General features: G+C 42.6%; 1 protein-coding gene across 1 annotated transcript; it reads right to left on the bottom strand.

Annotated features, from left to right (window-relative positions):
• Positions 1-9381: 9381 nt before the first annotated feature.
• Smu1 (SMU1 DNA replication regulator and spliceosomal factor) lies at positions 9382-20931 on the bottom strand. The gene is made up of 12 exons (XM_013119538.3): positions 20605-20931; positions 18771-18981; positions 17616-17768; positions 16724-16834; positions 15813-15941; positions 15383-15502; positions 14157-14273; positions 13302-13429; positions 12531-12657; positions 11672-11839; positions 10639-10791; positions 9382-9995 (listed from the first exon to the last, which is right to left on the bottom strand). Exons 1-12 carry the CDS (start codon positions 20628-20630, stop codon positions 9897-9899), a joined length of 1542 nt encoding a protein of 513 aa, XP_012974992.1. The 5' UTR covers positions 20631-20931; the 3' UTR covers positions 9382-9896.
• Between the last annotated feature and the right edge of the window lie 454 nt (positions 20932-21385).

Genomic DNA, 21385 nt, shown 5'->3' with positions numbered 1-21385 from the left:
GTCAATGTGTCACCGCAGACCTTTTTTCCTCAATTCAAAGCTTTGGCATTTAGTGTGTAACTTGATATTTGTTTGAAATGTGCAAATGATTAATATATATATGAGCAGGGAGTAAAAGTATAGGTCTGAGCCCAAGTCAGAAAAGGGAACTGGGTGAGGGTATGTCAACTTCATGCCAACCAAGTCTGTACCTGGGTTTGCCACATCTTTTGTAATCAAAATTCTAAAATATTACCAATCTAGAAGTAGAACAAAGTTTTTTTCATGGGGAGAATATTTGAATTAAAAAACAAAATGCCAGGGATGAGAAAAAATGGCTCAATGGTTAGCATTGACTGAGGACTCAGTTCAGGTCCCAGTACCCAGATAGCAGCTCAGTTGTTCAGACACCCACTTCAAGCACTAGGTCACAGACTTGATGTACAGGCAAACATTCAAGCAAATCACACAATTAAAACTCAATTTGGCAGGGCAGAAGCAGACAGTCTCTGAGTTTAAGGCTTGGTCTACAGACTTGAGTTCCAGGACAGCCAAGGCGGCTATACAGAGAAACCTGAAAAAAAAAATTGGCCAAGTATGGTAGCACAAGGTTTAATTCCAGCACTGGGGAGGAAGAGGCAGGTAAAATTGAGTTCAAGGCCAGCTTGGTCTACACAGAGAAACGCTGTCTCAAAAAGCTTGGCATAGAAAAAGGTTCCCAAGCCTTCAGTGTTTCTTTGGTTTTCAATCTTGGCTGTGACTAGTAGAACTGCCTAGGAAACTCGATACTGTTCTCACCATGTTGAAATTTGGGTACAGCTGGGTTGTGTGTAGTGGCCTGAACATCAAGACTATTGTGCAGCTGAGGTTGAAGGCTGTATTAATCACCTAGGGACAGCCAGATACCATGGTGGTACATTTCTAGAAGTCCACCATAGTTAGGAAGGTGACTGAACCAGTGAAAGCATAAACCTGAGTTGTGACTTCCATGTGCATGCATGTGGATTGGCAAGCATTGAGGAATGTGGGTCTCTCAAATTCAAGGCCAGCCACTGGTCAAAAAAGCAAGTTCATGACAGCCAGAGCTACACAGAAACCCTTTCTCAAATAACAAAGACTTGGGAAGTTAAATGCCAGAGTTTTGGCTATTGAATTTTTGGGGGTTTTTGTTGGTTTTTTGGTTTTGTGTTTTGAAACAGTGTTTCTCTATATAGCCCTGGCTGTCCTGGAAATCACTCTGTAGACCAGGCTGACCTCATACTCAAGAGATCCCCCCAAGTGCTGGATTAAAGACATGCACCACTATATCCTGCTTGCTATGGAACAACTACCTTGAACATACTGTACTTGAAGCTTTTCAGATTTAGGGCACAAACAAGCTGACCAGTGCAGAAGAGCTGTGGTAAAAGTGAAAACACGTGCTTGAAAATGCTGTGTATGAATATGCTTGCTGGATGCCTATGAGAACTGGTTTGTGAAGGGTGGGACCTGAGAATGTCTTTCAAACAAGCTACTGGGTAAAATATGAAAGAACAGAAAATTCATAGATTGAGTCAGCTTGAACCTAGAAGAAAACTGCAAGATTCAGAAAACAGCAATGAAGCAAGAAAACTACACCTGAAAATCACACTGGCATGTCTAAAAAACATCACCCTGAAATTATTCACCACCACTATCAGCTAAGGGTGAAGTGGAAGGTCAATGCAATAGGGAATATAAAAGGCTGGGGAGTCACAAGTGTGGCAGGCTTCCAGGGGAAGAGAGATTGTTTCACTTCCTGTCTTAAATTTCCTTATCCCTGCTTTTAGGGCAAATAGCTTTGTGGGGCTTGTCACGTCTGCTGCGCGGCCTGTGTCCGAGAACGTGTGGAGGGTGTCGGGTATTGAAAACACAGAGACTCGTTTAATGATATAAAGAAAACTTTAAACAGGCTCCAAAAAGGTTTAAGAAAAACTTCCTAAGAAAGGCTCCCACCAGAGAAGCTTCTGCTCTCTCCTCTACCCTGGCTGGTTCTGCTCTGACACTAGAGGTGGATGTGTGTGGGATTTTGAAGGTGCGGTTAGTCTCTGGACAAGGTCGAGGTCAGGGCGGTTTCCGTGGGAAGGCCTTTCCCAGGAACTTATTGTATCGGGGCTCACCCCTACAATTCCCCTTTTAGTCTAAATAGAAGATTTAAGTTTGATACAAACTCAAACATATACAACATATATACATAGTGATAAATTATAATCTACTTATATCAGCCGGGCGTTGGTGGCGCACGCCTTTAATCCCAGCACTTGGGAGGCAGAGGCAGGTGGATCTCTGTGAGTTCGAGGCCAGCCTGGTCTACCAAGCGAGTTCCAGGACAGCCTCCAAAGCTATAGAGAAACCCTGTCTCGAAAAACCAAAAAAAAAAATAATCTACTTATATCCTAAGATAAACATATCTATCTCACCTAAATTCTAAATTTATCTGAAAGGGATGCCCAAGTCTGAACACCTTCCAATCGCAACCCTAAAATAATTGAAAACTAACACTAACAGGTGTAAACTATCCTCTAATATCAATAGTAGGGAGAGGGGGCGTGGAATTCTTAAATTCCTGCTGAAATGGGACGATGACAGTCTCATGGGGACCTGTGGGAAGACAATGTTAGTGTAACAAGAGTCTTAAGTAGGTTAATTAGTCTCTGTTTGGCAGGAGATGATTGAAGTTCTTGATTGGAGTTCTAATTTTGATTGAAGCTCTTATTGGTCAGATTGTAGAAGACACTGTATCAGTTCCTTGAAGTGTTTGAAGATTGCTGTCAAGAGATTCCTTGTCTCTGGAAAACTCAAACATTAATGTTAGCAAATAAATTTTCAACTTTTATATGTATGCATACTGGGAAAGGTAACCTCAAGGAAGATAATAAACATGAAGGAGATTAGACTTTCAGAAATGGAACCATATACAGATGACAGTCCCTAATTTTGTTTTCTTCTGTCTTATATCAATGGCTCTTTGATATAACACAGAAATTCTGAATTTTATTTTTAACAATACGCTTGGGTTTAATGTAGGAGAGCCAATCCAACTCCAAAGCCAGCTTCAATTAAATGAATTGGGACTAAAGCATATTAAGAAGCAAAGAGAAATGGAAATTATAATAACAAGATGGAGAAATTCAGACATCGATACCACACGTTGTTATGGCATGTTTGATGATCCTCTAGGTAGCTATCCATAGGTATTTTTTTCACTGTTTGGAGCTGAGTTTTCCTGTAAAGACAAAAAACACTTCTCTTTCCTTTTGTGAGGTCTCCTTACACATAGTAGCATGTAGTAGAATATGACCTTGTAGATGAACTGTCATCTTTCTTCCTCCTGAGGTTTCTTCTGTTCAGATCGAATCTTGATTAATTTTGATGGAATCCAAAGCTTCTCTTCCCCTGTGGAAACAAAGGTGAAACCCCTTCCCCAACATAACACATATCCTGGTTTCCAAACTGAGGTCATAACATCCTTGAAATACACTGGTTGTTTAGCTCAGTAGTTTTTTCTGTAGTCCAGTGTCTTTCTGCTGCTGTTTGTCCTTTCTCATTAGCATTAAGAAAGTCCAACGTTAGTAAAGCATTATGTAACCTGTGGTTGGGGGTCTTTGTCCCCCTGGCTGCTTATGAAGCATTTCTTTTAAGGTTTGGTTAGATCTTTCAACCACTGCTTGTCCTGTGGGATTGTTACATGTTTTATATTATAATATTTGAAAAACTGTTCCAATTTGCTGGAGACATAAGCTGGAACATGGTCAGTTTTTATGTGGTAGAAATACCCATTCCAGTATGATGTTTTCCCTCTGCATTAATATTCCTGAAGGGAATTCTCTAGATGGTAAAATAATCAGAATGCAGTCCAGTTTTGGATCTACACAGTCCACATGTGCTTCTAATATTCTCTTTTCTACCCATTCTAATTCCTTTTCAGCCTCAGCTGTTAGTACTGGTGGACTATTTAGGTCTTTATCTCCTTTTAAGGCCATTTTTAGATGTTTTAAATCATGCCCTTCTACTCCAATAATTGTCTGTAGTTGAGAGATTTCTCCTAATAGTTTTTGAAGATCATTAAGAGTCTGGTAACTATCTCTTCTGATCTGTATTTTCTGCGAGTCTATTTTATAACCTAAATAATTAATAGAATCTCCTCTTTGTATTTTTTATGGGTCAATTTGTAATCCCCACTGAGGTAAAGTTTCCTTCACTGTTTCAAACATCTTTTCCAAGGTACCTTTATTTGAATCAGACAGTAATAATGTTGTCCATATAATGATTTATTAATGATTGTGGAAATTGCTTACGAATTTATTTCCAGAGGTTTATGCACAAAATACTGACACAAAGTTGAGCTATTTAACATACCTTGTGGCAACACCCTCCACTGAAATACCCGTATTCTTTGAGAATTGTTATAGGTAGGCACAGTGAAGGCAAACCTTTATCTGTCTTTTTCTTTTAATGGTGTAGTTAAGAAGCAATCTTTTAAATCTATAACTATAATTGGCCAATCCTTAGGTATTAGAGAAGGCAGTGGCATCCCAGGTTGTAGAGAGCCCATAGGCTGAATTACCTTGTTAATAGCTCTGAGATCAGTAACCATTCTCCATTTACCAGACTTCTTCTTGATAACAAAAACAGGTGAATTCCATGCACTAGTTGATTCCTCAATATGTCCAGCATCTAGCTGTTTCTGAACTAACTTCTCCACAGCCTCTAACTTCTCAGATGTCATAGGCCATTGACCTACCAGACAGGTTCATCTGTCAGCCATTTTAAGGGCAGAGCTGTCGGTTGCTCTGTAGGTTTGGCACTAGCATCCTGTTTCTGTACAGCCTATATGTTTGGCATCTGTTTTCTGTACTGCCTTACAACATTTTTTCTACCATCAAGAGCTTGTCTATCATTCATATATGATACAGGAGGAATGCTAATTTGGGTATTCCATTGCTGCAATAAATCACGACCCCAAAGATTCATGGCAATATCTGCGACATAGAGCCTCAAACTTCCTCTCTGCCCTTCTGGTCCAATACATTCTATCCTTCTGGTACTTTATTTCACATAAGGTCCCAATTCCTAAAAATTGAACATTTACTTCTTTTAAGGTCCATCCTAAAGGCCAGTTTTTCTGAGTTGTTATTGTTGCATCCCTTCCAGTGTCTAGGACCCTGTAAAATACGTTATTATCAATTTTTACTGGCAATTTTGGTCTGTGATCTTATACAGAAGTTTGCCAAAATATATGTTTTTTGTTTCCTCCAGTATCAACTAGTTTCTCCTCAATAATTAATCTGTCATCCATAGTGCCATTAGTCATTACAATAGATTGTGAATTTTCTAATTGTCCTGAGATAGGCTGTCCTCCACTGTTACTGGGAAAGACCGAACCGCCTTTGATCTGGGGGCCTCTGTTTCCAGACTGCAAAGGCTTACCATGTCTGTCTGTGGTCGACCAGCATTCCTTGGTCCAGTGTTTGCCTTTGCCACAACTCTTGCAAAGACCAAAAGGCTGAGGCCTTCTGTTTGAAGCATTTCTGGTAGAAGCATTATTTCTAGGAATGCTTAGTCTGCTGCAGTACCTACTCAAATGTCCTAGTCTACCACAATTAAAACATCTAGGGTTTTGATGTCTTTTGAAACTTCTGGAGACTGCTTCTCCAACCCAAGTCTGTATCTCCTCATGGTTAGGACATTTTTCATCTTGATTCCTCTTTAATCCTTTAGAAATGCCCTCTCCTACTCAGGTCCCTGTCTCCACAAAGCTTTCCGTTGTATTTGGGAAGACTGGTCCAGCATTGCTGATATTAAATTATTCCAATCTGAGGGAGTGATTTTATTGTCTGTCACCCAGGTGCTTAGTAACTCTTTAACATAAGGGCTGTGGACTCCATAAGCCTCCATAGCTTGTTTAATTTCCTTCAGTTCTTTCATGGGAATAAGTTCCCACTCATGAGTAGCATAACTGGCTTGGTTCCTTCGTGATGCTGGCCTTTCTATCATAGTTACTGGAAAAGGTCTCTTGGGTGTCTAGTAGCTATGCTTCTTTCATTTCCTGGTAACCTAGCATCTAGTGCCTCAGCGTCTGATGTTTCAGACGGTGAATCTTCTAACGATTGAAATTTTGTGACCGTGTCATCTCTGAGGTCTTGGACTTCCTGCATTAAAAATTGTTCCAATTCCTTGCACTGGTCAGTCAAGCGTGATTCCAAGATTTTCATACAATTGTCCCTAGAGGCTCTAAAGGCATCTATTTTGCCTTCCAGAAAATGTATCCGGTCTGCTAGATGGCCATTGTCTTCAGACACTGAACTGACCCTGTTAATTTGGAAAGTTCCTCCTGGCTAGACTCTATCTTAGCCATAAATGCAGTGGACGTTGAATTAAATGTATCTCAAAGGTTGTTCTGATTAAATTCCAAATTATCTGTTTTGATAACTAAGTCTCCTTTTTCCTGAATTTTTTACTCATTTGTACAGTTTGTCTATTATTTGTCTGTTTGCCATGCTTCTTCCATGTGACTACATGTATTAACACACTAATGAGCATGGTACAAATACATATGAAAAATATCATAATTGTCCTTTACTGCCTAACCCATGATATTGGTAATGAAGTCTCTAAAATCCTGCAGTGTTAAGTTACCTGCCATGTTATAATTAGATGTTCTTACCACCAATTAGTAATTCCTGAACTGGAAAAATCACCTCTAGTTAGTTTTTGTCCATGAAATTAAAATACCTGTAGTTACTGTGCTTTGGCAGCAGATGGCGCGGTGCACTGCCAAACAGGACTTCTCTGCAGAAGATCGATTCTTTCCAAAAAAAACTGTGAATGCTTAGCGAACAGATTTGGGGACCAAAAAGGGCTGGGGAAGTTGAGGGACACACGGCTATAAATAGCTGTGAAATCGTATGGGAAGAAGTGGGGTGGGCAGCCACCAGGCTTGTAGCGGGGCTGCAACAAGCACCGTGTGCCTGGGGCTTTGTGTTGGGGGGCTGTGCTGGCCAGTGGCCTGCTCCCAGCCCAAGAGCACTCTCTTCTAGGCTTCGGTGGCCCTGCCGGGCAGCGGGAGGGGGAGAATCAGGCAAGCGCAGGTTGTGGGTCGCTGATGGCCAGGAGTGCATGCTCCTGCTCTAGCAGAAGAGGGAGAATGGGGTTTGAATGGGATTCGGGAGCGGTGAAAGCCATGGGCACGGGTTCAGGCGGGAACCGGTGCAGACTCCTGAAGTGGGGATGGGAGAAATGTGGGTGCCCTGGCAGGGCAGCGCAGTGAGCGGGGTGCGCTGGCAGGCAGCTCAGGGTGGGGGGTTGGAGTCAGGATGCCTGCGGTGGGATTGTTTATAGTGCAAACGCCTCTTGAAGCGGGCTGGAACGGCAGGAATGAATGGTGCAGTTTCCCTCGGCAAGGGGAGCGGCTGGAATCCCGATGAGCACTCACCTCAGGGCTACGCCAGAAGCCACCTGCAAGAGTGGCACGGCTTTGCATGTTCTCCCAGAACAAAAAGGTTGCCACCAGACGGCAGAAAGTTAAGGGGAGGAGGGGGACACTCACCTCTGGACCCAAGCCGGCTGGCTGGCCACCAGCGGCAGAGGCTATCACCTCTGTGTAGGGTGGATTTTCTACTCTGACAGCTGAAGTGGAAGGTCAATGCAATAGGGAGTATAATATATGTATTTACCAGAATAAGAACTTACATACAAAAGGCTGGGGAGTCAGAAGTGTGGCAGGCTTCCAGGGGAAGAGAGGAGAAGAGAGATTCGTTTCTCTTTCACTTCCTTTTATCTCTACCTGTCCTAAATTTCCTTATCCCTACCCTTAGGGTGGATAGCTTTGTGGGGCTCACCCCTACATAAGGGGACAGGACATTTTTTTTTTTAATCACTGATGAAATTTAACACCAGGATTGTCTGGTAGGCCACACCAAGAACTGCCTCCTTGGTACCTGACTTAATTTCCACAATTTAAGTCCCAGGCATTGAGCTTCCATTAGCCTGGGCCCTTAACCTCTGGCTAAGTGTGTTGCAAAGTTAAAAAAAGTGGTAATACCAGATGTCAGTCTTTTGAGCAGGTTCCATCCTGTACCTCCACATGTAAGGAGGTTCTCCCAACTTGGCCACTTCAACAGGGTTAGGCATCAGCCTTAATGCTGACCAGCACAGGAGGGCTACTACCTTCACAGAGTGATCCCTACCTTTAGCCCTGGAGAAAGCTGGCTATGAGGGGCTTAAGGCAGGCCAATCTTGCAAGTTCCTTCCAAATGTAGCTGAAGGATCAATAAAGGTGGCCTGCTAGAACATGTTTTCCAAGTATGGTGGTACATACCTATAATTCCAGCAGCTAAAAACACTACTACTGGTTTGCCCCTTAGCTTACTGGTATACCATGCTGCAGTTCCTGTTTGTATTTGAGACAGGATCTTGTCACACAGCCCCAGCTGGTCTCTTAAAACTGATTGTGCCTCCACCTCTTGGGTACTGGGATTATAGGCATAGTCCCAGTTTGCCAAATTCTTTTTTTGCCTCCCCTTTGAGACAGGCAGACAAAGACAAGGTCTCCCTATACAGTCCCCCAAGTTGACCTCAAACTTTTGGTTTTGTTTTTCAAGTCAGAGTTTCTTTGTATAACAACACTGATTTTCCTGGAACTCAATTTGTAGACCAGGCTAACCTTGAACATATTATAGAGCTAACTTGAATTTCTAGTCCTCCTGCCTCCCAACTCCTGGGATTACATGCATGCAAGTTTATGTGGCACTGGGGAACCAAACCAAGAGACCCATGCTAGGCAAGCATTCTACCAAAAATGTAAAACTTGTTACAAGTGTTCTCTATATCTTTGGTTGAAATGTGAAGCACATCAAGGTGGAACCCATTTTTAAGAGTTTTGTTGGCTGAAATATTTCTTTGACTAACTGCTAGGTATACTGTTATAAGAGACTAAATCTCAGGTCCTCTTCTAATTTTTTTTCACAGCAGTACATTTTCAGTGCCAACTCATCCTACACAGAAAAGAATGAGCCCAAGCTTCAAATCCCATAAACCCCCCTGTAACTAGTTCTACCCTGACTGAAGCAGACCAAAACATAAAAGGCAGAGCTCAGAAAGAGAAAGTTGACAACATGATTGTGTGTCAACAGGCCTTTTTCATGCTAGTGTATCTTTTTTTTTTTTTTGGTTTTACGAGACAGGGTTTCTCTATATTGTTTTGGAGGCTATCGGTCCAGCCTGGCCTCGAACTCACAGAGATCCGCCTGCCTCTGCCTCCCAAGTGCTGGGATTAAAGGCGTGCGCCACCATCGCCCGGCCATGCTAATGTATCTTACACTATGCTAGGAACTGAATACCAGAAAGGATGATTCTCCCCTCCCCAATGAACACATGGTAAAGTTTTCAGAAAGGTATTAAGTTTATTAAATTTTTTTTTAAAAAACCACAGCTACTGAATATGGAAATGACTTATTTACACATTTTATGCTAGGACATGAGTTTTAATTAGCATTTGAAATAAGTTTTTCTATTAGAAATAACAAGTCCTTTGGCAGATTAATGAAAACATAAATGACTGCCCCAATTAGAAGCAAATAAACTAATGCCTTTAAAATGCTTTACATGGAAGCTGGGTGGTGATTGGGCACACTGTAGTCCCAACACTTGAGAGGCAGGCAGATCTCTGAGTTCAAGGCCATCCTGCTCTACAGAGCAGTTCCAGGACAGCCAGGATTACAGAGAAACTCTGTCTCAAAAGAAAAGCTTTGAAAGATAACTACTGTTTAAACAAACACAAATTTTGAAAAATGTATTCTTCATTCAGACAATATCTTTGCTTACAAAGGCAGACATGAAAACCACATGAACACTCCTCCCCTTAAGTACATGCTCCCTGGCTGCACTGTAACGATGACTCAGGGTTTCCAGAGCTTCAAGAGCCCATCCTCACTGTAGGTGGCAATCAGGTTCTGATGAGGGTGGTGTGCGATTCCAATCACATCCTTCTCATGCACCTACAACATGGAAAACAGTCTTACTTCTAAAACCACTCTCAAGAGGCCTCTAGAGTTGGCTGGGAAGACATAATTGGAAAGCTTTTATTTTGTTAAACCACTAAAATTTGGAGACCATTTATTATTATATCAACTGGCATTAATTACTCCTCAAGCCAGGTGCTGCACATGACTTTAATCCCTGCACTTAGGAGGCTAGGCAGCTGGATCCCCAAGTTCTGGGACAGCCTGGACTACACTACACAGAGAAACCCATTTTGGAGAAAAAAGAATTACTTCTCATAATATCTTCATTTTAGTTGAAACCTTAATAGCTTAAAACTGAAACGTGTCAAAAGCAATCAAATTGAAGGATAATATGCAAATATACAGTAAGTAGTTAACCTTCAAAAGTAATGGAGAAAGCCTGTCCCTCCAACCCCTCTGCCCCAGAAACTCTGGCCTAGACAGGTAGTTGTCCCTTCTCTAAAGCCAAACTGTACTACATACAGCTGATTTCTAATAGATACCACATATCTAACTATTTATTGTAAACGCCTTCACTACACGTTCCTAATGATGGCAGGCTGCCTGAAGAAGGCTCTCCTTTAGAGTTCAGAGAATGCGCATTCCCACGGTTCCCTATGTGGTGTTGAGTACTCACAGTCAGCGTTCTCTCCAGCTTGCCAGTGACTGTGCTGAAACAGTAGAGCACGAAGTCCTCTCCGACGCAGTAGATCCACTCACCCCGTGGGGAGAGCGCGCAACAAACGAAGTCACCACCTTCTCTTTTACCAGAGCTGAAGCTTCTGACAATCTAGACACCGCATCCAAAACAAAAGCAAACACCAGGTTGATAGCATGTCAACTGCAGGCCACTAAACCACTAAACTACCACTGCCACTAACCTAACATTTAATAAGGGATCTCTGTCTGGAGACAGGGTCTCATGTAACCAGGCTGGTTTCAAGCTTGCTAAGCAGTCCAGATTGACTTTGAATTCCTGACACTTCTGCCTGTAAGCTCCCAAGTGCTGGGATTAAAGGCATATGTCACATACCCAGAAAACAAAACTTTAAAAACTGACATTTTACACTGTTATTTGAGGCAAGTTCATTACCTCACATACAATCATTTTCTAAATCAATATACCTCTAGTTTTCAGTGCTAACTGGACTTAAGTTCACCAGTCCACTCTTAACAGATGCAATGTGTATCCTCCACCCAGGATGGAATACTACATTTTGCTTTATGATATACAACATTAAATTCATCTTAGGAGTGCTCACCTACAGTCCCAGCACTTGGGAGACTGAGGAAGAAAGATTCAAAATTCAAGGCCAGCCTAGGCTACACAGTGAGACATTGCTGCTCTCTTCCTGCTAGTATCCCATGTTAGTTTTAGTGGTAGATGTTACAAGAGAGTGATCCACACCACTCTGGACCTCCCTAAAAGGGATTGTTGCTATCTAAAGGAGGCTAAAAGGCAGAGCAGAGCTCAGCATCGTGGTGTACACCTACAATCCCAACACTTGGGAGTCTGAGACGGGAGCATCATTGAGTTTGAGGGTAACCCAAGCTACATAACAAGATCCTGTCTCAAAACACAAAAGACAGATTAGATGAAGGATGAAAAAGCATCACACACACACTGGAGAAAGGATGTGTACGTCTGCAGAAGCCCCTTCTGTACTCACCTGCCCCTGCATGTTCATGATGACCACTGTGTTTGATCGGTTGCACACAACAAAGTGCTCTGGGTTTTTAGGAAGGAGGATCACGCTATTGACGGTGATATCTGTCCCTGCAGTGCTGCCCAGGGACTTAAAGGTATTCGAACATTCTGTAGTCTTCATATTCCAGATCTACAACACAAAAATGTAAAGCATAACATTTAGATTATGAGAATCTCTAAAGTGTTAAGGATTAAAAATTGACAATTAGATTGTAAGAAAATCAAATAACCAATACTGCCATGTGTACAGAAGCCACTCTTTATCATTTAACTGGCATAATAAAATGAAAACCACAAGCTAAACAATAAAAACCATTTATGATCAAGGGTCGTGCTATCTTCATAAACACTTGGAAGTCAGCACACTAGCACATACCTCTAATCACAGCCTCAGGGAGTAGAGAGTTCAAGGTCAGCCTGGGTTACTGTATAGCAAGATCCCATCTCAAGCCAAACAAAATACCAGGCATGGCACATACCTACAATTTCAACCTTCAGGAGGCCGAGATAAAAGAATCCCTACTTTGAGAGAGAGTACATTATTCTAAGATAGCCTGGCAAAGAAGGGGAGAAATTGCCCAGGATCCAAGGATGTGGCTCATAGTCACTCTATTTAGAACTCTTTCTACACCTGACAAAGCTTGGGCTGTATGAGTCTGAGGTTATGTGAGTGTGCCGTTTAGACCAACAAACAGGGAACACACACAGCATACTTTTGTCTCTGACTCACAAGCTGTACCTCACCATCCTGACCAGTGCTGCCTTCTTAAAAAGCAGCAGTGAGACAGACATCCCAGAATGAGTTAGTGGTGACACCTTACCTTCACAGTGCCATCGGAAGACGCACTGATAATGTAATGTCCATCTTGTGTGAACGTTGCCTCATTAACAAAGGAGGAATGACCTCGAAATTCCTTCAGGGTTTTTCCAGATTTTAAACCATGAATTCTAGCAAAGAAAATGAAAAGAATAACACTCAATGTTATTTTGCAAGCAAATCATTGAATGCATTTTAGATGGATTACAAAAATACTACAATACTAAATGAAGAAATATACACAAAATTATGTCAAACAGCAAGAGACTGCAAGAAGTAACAGTAACCACAGGGTTCAGCCCAGAGAGTAAATAAGAGATTAACTAACGGATCTCAGCTAGGTCCCAGGATACAGGTAGCTCCATAGACCACATTTTGGTTTTAAAGACAAGCGTTTTACTAGGGTTACGAGAATTCGGGGTGCATCTGTCTGTGCCTCCCAAGGGCTGTGAGATCAAGCTTCCACCTCCACACCAGCTTCACAGACCACACACTGAGAAACAGGAAACCCTGTTACTTCACCCTTTCAAATCTCTTCTGGATAAAGAGCCAATGCATAGAGGAGTGCTATGCCACCTGAACCTGAGGAAATGAGGCCTCATATTCCCTTGCCCTCCCTATCACCCCATCATGGAAACAGCATAAAGACTCACTAGTAACTGGGGCCTTATTTTATATTTTTAGTTATGGGCCTAGCCTTTAACAGCTGAGCCATCTCTCCAGCCCGGCCTTATTTTATCAAATCGTCATGAGGACAGTTTGGGATTCCTGTTACCTTATTGTTTGGTCGAAAGACGCACTAAGGATCTGACTGCTATCCTTAGAAAAGCTTAGACAGGTGACACCTTTACTATGTGCCCTTTCAAATCTTCTTAAACACTGTCCACTTTGAATCTTCCACACCTGTGTTAAGAAAATAGAAATGTGAATAAGATGTTAATACTAATATACCAAGACAACAAAGATGCATGCTAACAGTTCAATCTGGCATGTCTACTGCAGTAGTACAATGACGTGCAACCCTCTGATTCCCCAAACTGACAGGCAGCTCAGAACTAGGTGCATTATCAGCAACTAAACAAACCACAGATAACAAGCTGCATACCATCACCTTTAAATATATGTTGTTTTGTTTCGTTTTTTGGTTTTTCAAGACAGGGTTTCTCTGTAGTTTTGGAGACTGTCCTGGAACTCGCTCTGTAGACCAGGCTGGTCTCGAACTCAGAGATCCACCTGCCTCTGCCTCCTGAGTGCTAGGATTAAAGGTGTGCACCAATGCTGGCTCTAAATATATATTGTAAGTGTATATATAAGAATAGATAAATAGATAGGGAGGAATAGATAACAACCTATAATACATTACATACAGTGAGCTACAACCAAAATAGACACGAACAGATCTGAACTGAAGTTCCAGATCTGCAAGTTACCAGCTGTGCCCTTAAACATGTTAATAGACTATAAACATGCTAGTAATCCCAGACAGAATCATTAGTAAAATTGAAAAAGAATAAGGAATTAGTATCAAATTAATCCTCAATATATAGGAGTTATTTTGATAGTGAATGTCATGTGTATCATCCCATTAAAAATTTGAAAATGTCTAAGCATTCTTGGCACTGATCCATACCTTAATCTTTCCATCTTGGGCCCCTGTCGCTAACATTTCAGTGTCTCTGCTGAAACACATGCAGAGGACAGCATCATCCATCATCATGAAGTTATCCTGGGCCTGGTACTTTAGATCCTAAGGAGATGATGATTAACAGTTATTAAAATAACACAAAACCAAACCCCTGTCCCTGTGGCCCCACCAGAGCCCTAGAAATGGACTAAACGCAGGAGTGAGTTCTAGGGTCCTGAACTGCAGTTCTCCTACGTGCACAGCAAGTACTTTAACTACTGATCCATTTCCCCAGCCCCTGCAAAACAGATTTTGATTTCCTTAAAAGAAAAAACTCCTATTTAAAAGAAAATAGGAAAATGAACAAAGCTTGGAAGTTACTATCTTACAAGCTTGAGGACTTAAATTCAATGCCCAAAACTCTTGAGTTTAAAAAAAAAGTGTGGTATACATTTGTAATCCCAGAGCAAGGAAAGCAGAGCTAAGTCTGGACCTCGCTGACCATCCAAGACAGCCTATTTGAGGAGTTTCACTCCAGTAAGAGAGCCTATGTCAAAAAGCAAGGTGGACAACACCTGATGACCACCACCCGAGGTGTCCTCTGGTCACCACACACACATACATATGTACATGTGCACCTGCACAGACTCACATGTGCATATACTTGGGAAATGTGGTCACAGACTTCACAGAACAGAAGACTTGGATGGCAATTTACATATATAAATTTCACTCATGAGAAATACAATTAATATTACAATTAAGTGAGACTGGCAACAATCTAAAGGGATTCATTGCATAGATCAGGATTCATTACATGCAATGCAATGTAATTCAGCAATTTCAAAAACACTACAAAGAAAATCAGGGGCATAATAAAGTACATGGCACACTCAAAACATTCCTAGATAGCTAAGAAATGGGTAACCCTGGCTCAACCAAGGAAGAGATCTGACTGGTTCAAGGACGAGACTAATACTTTATGGCACCTTCTGAATATTAGACAGACATGTTACTCACTCAAAGTAACATTGTAAAAATGTGTTTAATTTTTATAAAAATCCATGAAAAGTATAGATAATAAAGGTCTCCCCCATTTAATAAAAATTTAATTTAAATGAGCTTTTAAACTATAAAGATTCTTCCTCAATCATCTAACTCAGAAATAAGACATAATTAACTGAAAATTAGCAATTCTTCCTTAATAAGTTAATTCATTTGAAATACTTTACCTTTCTGATTTTTCCCGTAGTGAAGTTCCACACTTCAATAAATCCATCAACAGATCCGGTGACCAGATACTGGCCATCTGGAGAGAACCGAGCACACTCCACATGGGATTTCTGACCAAACTGTTTCAAGTAAAACAAAGAACAGATAGAACAGATAAATTATTACCTAATAGCCTATATAGTCCCAGTTTTAACCAAAGAGCAAATCATCTCTTTAAACATAAAAGATTGTATTTTCCAAATACACTATGTATCTACTGTGTATACAGCTGAGGTGAGCCACTGAGAGGCTACAGCGGTGCCCAGGGGACATCAGGAGCACCCCGAGCACTGCCAGAGCTCTCTTCCCTGGTACCCAGCCCCTGCCATCAGGCCTGGCTCTGCACATGCGCACTCAGCTGTTCACAAGTGTCCTGGACGCCAAACGTACCTTAATGTGCCTGCTCAGTTGCGTGGGAAACTTTTCTTCCTCCACATCTTTGACAGCGGCTTTACCTCGAAACAAGTCTATGGTCATCCCAGGGGGAAGCAAGCCCTGGTGCTGCTGCCACTTCAACGCCTGTGAAAGAGAAAGCACAGCAGTCTGTAAAGCAGCTCTGAAGGCCAGTACCTGCTGCTCAGGCACAGCCATGCCTGAGAGGATGCCCTCCCGAGGGACTAACTTTCCAGTCACACAGCTATGGGTCACTGAGGCCAAGAGCATGGGCTTTTCATGCAGACAGGCAAAAACTACTGTCTCACACCTATTTTCCTTTATCATAATCACAAATTTGGAAATCAGGAATTTCCCAGAGTTCTAAGCCTCAAAACCAGCCACTAATAAGTTTACAATAATCCCTTCTAGTCATTTTCTTCTCACATGATGTATTTAATTGCTCTATTAGTAATTATACTATATTTCTGGTTTTCATCTCATATCACATCATGCTATAACATGCCATATACATGCATGCTTGTGTAAAGAATTGCAAAGCTATCTTTTTTGAGACAGAGTTTCTCTGTGTAGCTTTGGAGCCTGTCCTAGAACTCTCTGTAGACTAGGCTGGCCTTGAACTCACAGACACGACCACAGAGCTGGTAAGACTATGGATTCTATGAAGCATGAACATTAAACCCAAGTTCCCTAACAGCACATTCCAACATAACTCTAAGTGATGTTAGAGCTTTCGTCCTGAATGGCTAGTCTACATTGCTGCTCCAGAAAACACGGAAAAGTGGCTCTGCACAGCTGCTGAGCAACCAGCCTTGGAGGCAGGCTCTACTCCCAGGCTGTGTGATTTCCTTAGCTCAGAATATGCCTTATACACAGGAACCAGCGCCAGGCGTTCAGGGGAGGCTTACCTGTCCCAGCAATGCCATGAGACGAGATGGAGGCACCACACTGACTTCCCCAGCTAGCGCCTGGGCAATTGCTGCTCTCCTCTTCTCTTTGCTACTTCCGTCGGGATAGGCCTAGGGAAAACAAACAAAGAAAAAGAGGTGGCATCATTGCCAAGGAGAAGCAAGGCATGAACGTATACATTTAAAGCTCCTCTAGAAAGCCAGGATTCCCAGCGCCCACACTGGACAGCTCCCAACTGCCTGGAACTGCAGCTTCAGGGGCTACTCTGCCGGAGTCTGCTCCGACAAGCAGAGGTGCGAGGACGGAGAAACAGCAGACAAAAGAGACAGACTGACACAGGAGAGATCAGCCCTGCCCCGTCGATGCCTTTCAACACACCACACAGCCCCAAGGCTAAAGCTTAGTATTTTAAAATAACTTTCCAATTCTGCACACTGCATTTCTGAAGCATGGAAGAAAGCTGGTATCAGTCAATCTGAAGAGACCAGGTAAGCAACAGAGACAAAGGAGGGAGTCTAGTTCCTGAAGTATTCGCAGGGCCAAAGACCCATATTCTTCAGAAATCTCTTTCTATTATTGAGTTCCTTCCTCTGTTTGACAGCCTCTAGTGAAAGTTCATGTGGGAAAAAAACTGTGTTTGTGTGAGTATATGTACAATTTCATCCCTGGATGAGATCACTATGTGGGGAAAAGGTGTTTGCCACCAAGCATGATGAAATGAATTTGAATCCCATGGGAGAAGACAAGAACCAACTCCTATAAGTGGTCCTCTGACATCCACACATGTATACCTGCCCAAACACATATACACAAGAATTTTAAAATTTTGCAAAGTGACATTCTTTAATTTTCACAATTAACAAAGATGTCTTTTCACTAACATGTCCTTACCTCACGAGGATCAAAGTAGGACCTGGCCAAGAGGTTTTCAAGATGAATATAGCGCTCTGGTTGTGTTTGCTTCAACATAATCATAGGATCTGTCTGTCTCAGGAGTGACCTGGCAGCACCCAATTCACGAAGTTCTATCAGTTCCAAAACAACCTGGACAATGGAAAGAAAACACATTCTTTTAGCACATCCTCTGTCAGTATTCCTTTTCTTTCTTTTTCCACCCCCCAGACAGGGTTTCTCTAGATAGCCCTGGCTATCCTGGAACTCACTATGTAGACCAGGCCATCCTAGAATTCAGAGACCCACCTGCCTCTTACCTCCTAAGTACTGGGATTAAAGGTGTGTGCTATCATGCCTAGTTTCTTATTAGTACTTTTTTCAGTAAAATTTGGCCTGTCAAAAGTAATTTTCTATACTAGAAAACGCTATTTTTCTTCTTCACTGGTAATTTCAAGTGGATAACTAAAGTGTTATAAATAGGAGTCACAAAAGCATAGTAGATAGCCCATCTGTCTCAGAAAACTATAGCTAATAACTTCAATCCTTCAAATTCCACCTTTCTTTCCTCTTCCTTTTTGGTTTGCTTAGTTTGCTTTGTTTTGAGACAGGGTTTCACTACTATGTAGCCCTAGATAGCCTGGAACTAATTATGTAGACCAGGCCACGCTTGCCTCCCAAGATTAAAGATTTGAAACAGCACACCTGGCTGTTTAATCTTTTATATAGTGCAGCTAGTACCTAAGGTGAGGGGAATCTACATCAAACTTACTGATGTGTATTTGATACTGGAATACTTCTCTCTCTCTGGTCTTACTAAATAAAATAGCCTTGGCTGGCCTGGAACTTACTATGTAGACCACCTGGTCTCAAACCATTATACTCAACTCGAGAATACTTATTTTATGACCACCTAAAAAGTTATTTAGTTTCCTTGAGTTTCAGCCTCAAAACCATGCCAAGAAATAATTTAAATTTGGAAAAATACTGACTCTTCCTAGAAAGAAGAAAAAAAAAAAAAAGAAAAACACTGTTGAGTCTTGACAATGTGTATTTTACAGTCATTTATGTATCCTTTGAGCATTTGAAGGCTCACTGATACTTCCCAACTAAGGTACCAACCCACAAACGTCAGGAGCATGACTTCATTCTTACCTGTTCATAGAGATCAATAAGGGTTTTGTCTGGCAATTTCAGAGACTGTATAGCTTGCAAAACAGTATCCCAATGGCCACTATTAATATCAGCCACGAAACTTTCAATGCTGTCCACAGTATTGAGAGAGACAGTAGTCTCCTCCTGTAAGGTAGCCAATGCCCGATGTAAACTGTTCTCCTTCAAGTACTGCATGATAAGACGAATCACACTGAAAAGAAAGAAAGCCAGCCATCAGTCCAGAGATCTCCAGCCACCAGAGGCCAATTTAACCCTTTCCTAACCACCCGCCTTCCATTTAATTATGAAAGTGAAACTGCGAAATCAAGGTTCCGAAGGACTTCAGAACTATAGATGAGAGGGGGAATCATTTGCCCAATGTCTCCCACTCAGAGAGAAAGTTGGTAGTCATTATTATTCTGATCACTGGATTTACTGGATATTTGTGTGGAAAACTTCAATGATATTTTTTAAAGCATCTGACCGGGTGGTGGGGTCGTACAACTTTAATCCAGATTTAAAAAAATTATGAGGCAGATAGCTAAAACAGACTGACAGATATAGATAGGAAATCTTGGTCCATTTTTTAAAAAAATGGCAAGCCAAATAAATAAATAAAATTAAATAAATAGCTTACACCATTAAATAGATTAATTCATTAAATAAATAAAAAGATCATCTACATTGCTGCAGTAATTCTTGGTCCATTTAAAACAATGACAAGCCAAATTAAAAAAACAAATAGCCCTTAGATTAAATAATGAAATAAATAAGTAGATTCAATTATTTTTTGTTTTTTGTTTTTCGAGACAGGGTTTCTCTGTATTGTTTTGGTGCCTGTCCTGGAACTCTCGGTAGACCAGGCTGGTCTTGAACTCACAGAGATCCTACCTCACCCCTCACCCCCCCTCTCCGTGCTAGGATTAAAGACGTGGGCCACCAACGCTCAGCTAGATTCAATTATTAAATAAAGTAAATAGATGAAATCATCTACATTGCTATCGAAAACCTTAGTTCATTTTTAAAATAACAAGGCCGATAAATAAAATTATCTACATGACAAATAAGATCTACATTGCTGTAGGAAATCTTGGTCCATTCAAAAAATAACAAATAAGCCAAATAAATAAAAACTTAGATAAATAAGACAGACTGACAGAATCATCTAAATTGCTGCAGGAAATCTTGGTTTCTTAAAAAAAAAAGACAAGACAAGACCTTCCTACCCGCCTCTTCAGTGCTAGGATTATATAGATGTGCGCACTCCACACCCGGTTTCCAGTCTTAAACAATACACAGCAGGTCTCAGTCTCGGCGGATTTAATAAACTTCGCTCTTCTGCAGATCTCAGGGCAGATCTAACCACCTTGCCCTCGGAACACAAACGCCCGCTAGTTCCCATGTTACTTGTTAGCAAGAAGAGGCAGACGGGGAGTCCTGGAGAAGTCCACGAAGGACTCTGCCATCAGCAACTCCACGCCTGCCTGGCTCCTCGCCGCGCCCGTCACTCTGCTGACCCCAAACTCAAACTCTGTCTCTCTGTCCACACAGACGCTCTCATCCACAAGCCGCACACCACACCTCGGGGCCACACCGGGGCTGAGCCAAGAGAAGCAACGGCGCCTTCACGGACGCAGACGCAAAGCTGCCTCCCGGTGACACCCGCGGCACTGAGCGAGGGCAGAGCGGGGCACGGCAGTCAGGTCGGCCCCGCGCTCCCCCCCAGCCCCACAGGCGGGCCGCGGGGCCCCGCGCTCCCCGCCCCAGAGCGGCTCTCTGCAGCCCCCTCCGCCCTGCGCCACACCACACCGGGACGAGCCACGGCAGTACTCACTCGGAAGACTCGATTTCGATCGACATCGTGGAGTCGCTTCGGGTCCGGGCCCCTCTCAGCGCAGACCGGGTCTCACAACACTTCGAGAAACCTCCGGCGGCCGCCTGGCGTCACTTCCGCTCGACGGAGGTCTAAGGGCGACGACGGAAGCGCCGTGCGTGGGGGACGGGGCCTAGCGTGCTTGTCAAAAGTCTGTCTGGAGCTGGCGAGACGGCTCGGAAACTAAAGGCGACTGCCGCGGATCCTGGAGAGCTGAGTTCGATCCCGGGACCCGCAAGGCAGAGGCGGAGGCGGAGAACTGGCTGGCTCGCTCGCCCCCTTCCTGGCTGAGCTGTGGCTCGCCTCTGACTGCACGCCAGCGCAGCCACCGCGTCCTTTTATGTAGCCTGGCTGTCCCGGAGCTCGAAACTCCGCCCTCTGGATTAAAGGGTGTGCCACCACGGAGCTCCTCCTGCCTCCGCCTCCCCGGTTCGGGATTAAAGGCGCGTTGCTGCAGTACACTTTTACTCCCATCACCCTGGGATTTCGAGAGCATCCTGATCTGCTCTCAAACAAAGCAAAACAAAAACATTGTATCTATTGGGTGAGTGTGTGCACTGTGTATGGATGTGTCTGTGTGTGTGTACGTGTGAAGGACAGGATAACGTCAGAGGAGCTGATTTTCTCCTCCACTCTGTGGATCAAAGTGATCAAACTCTGTTAGGTTACCTGCTGAGCCATCTCACCGGCCATGTCGTATTATTTAGTTCAGCTAAATTACTTCTTTATTTTACCTATAAAA

Source organism: Mesocricetus auratus, unplaced genomic scaffold (assembly GCF_017639785.1).
Source record: "Mesocricetus auratus isolate SY011 unplaced genomic scaffold, BCM_Maur_2.0 Super-Scaffold_6730, whole genome shotgun sequence".
In the NCBI taxonomy this organism is placed as follows: domain Eukaryota; kingdom Metazoa; phylum Chordata; class Mammalia; order Rodentia; family Cricetidae; genus Mesocricetus; species Mesocricetus auratus.
Note: the sequence above shows the minus strand (reverse complement) of the source record. Positions and strands in the feature narration are given on the sequence as shown.

Bases quoted from the DNA above. Each gene is read 5' to 3' on its own strand.
- Smu1 (XM_013119538.3), bottom strand. From the start codon at position 20,630: ATGTCGATCGAAATCGAGTCTTCCGA. The intron at 14,274-15,382 runs GTAAAGTATTTC...TCATCTCCTTAG, and splicing joins CTACGGGAAAAATCAGAAAG to GATCTAAAGTACCAGGCCCA. The intron at 9,996-10,638 runs GTGAGTACTCAA...TCCATGTTGTAG, and splicing joins AGCTGGAGAGAACGCTGACT to GTGCATGAGAAGGATGTGAT.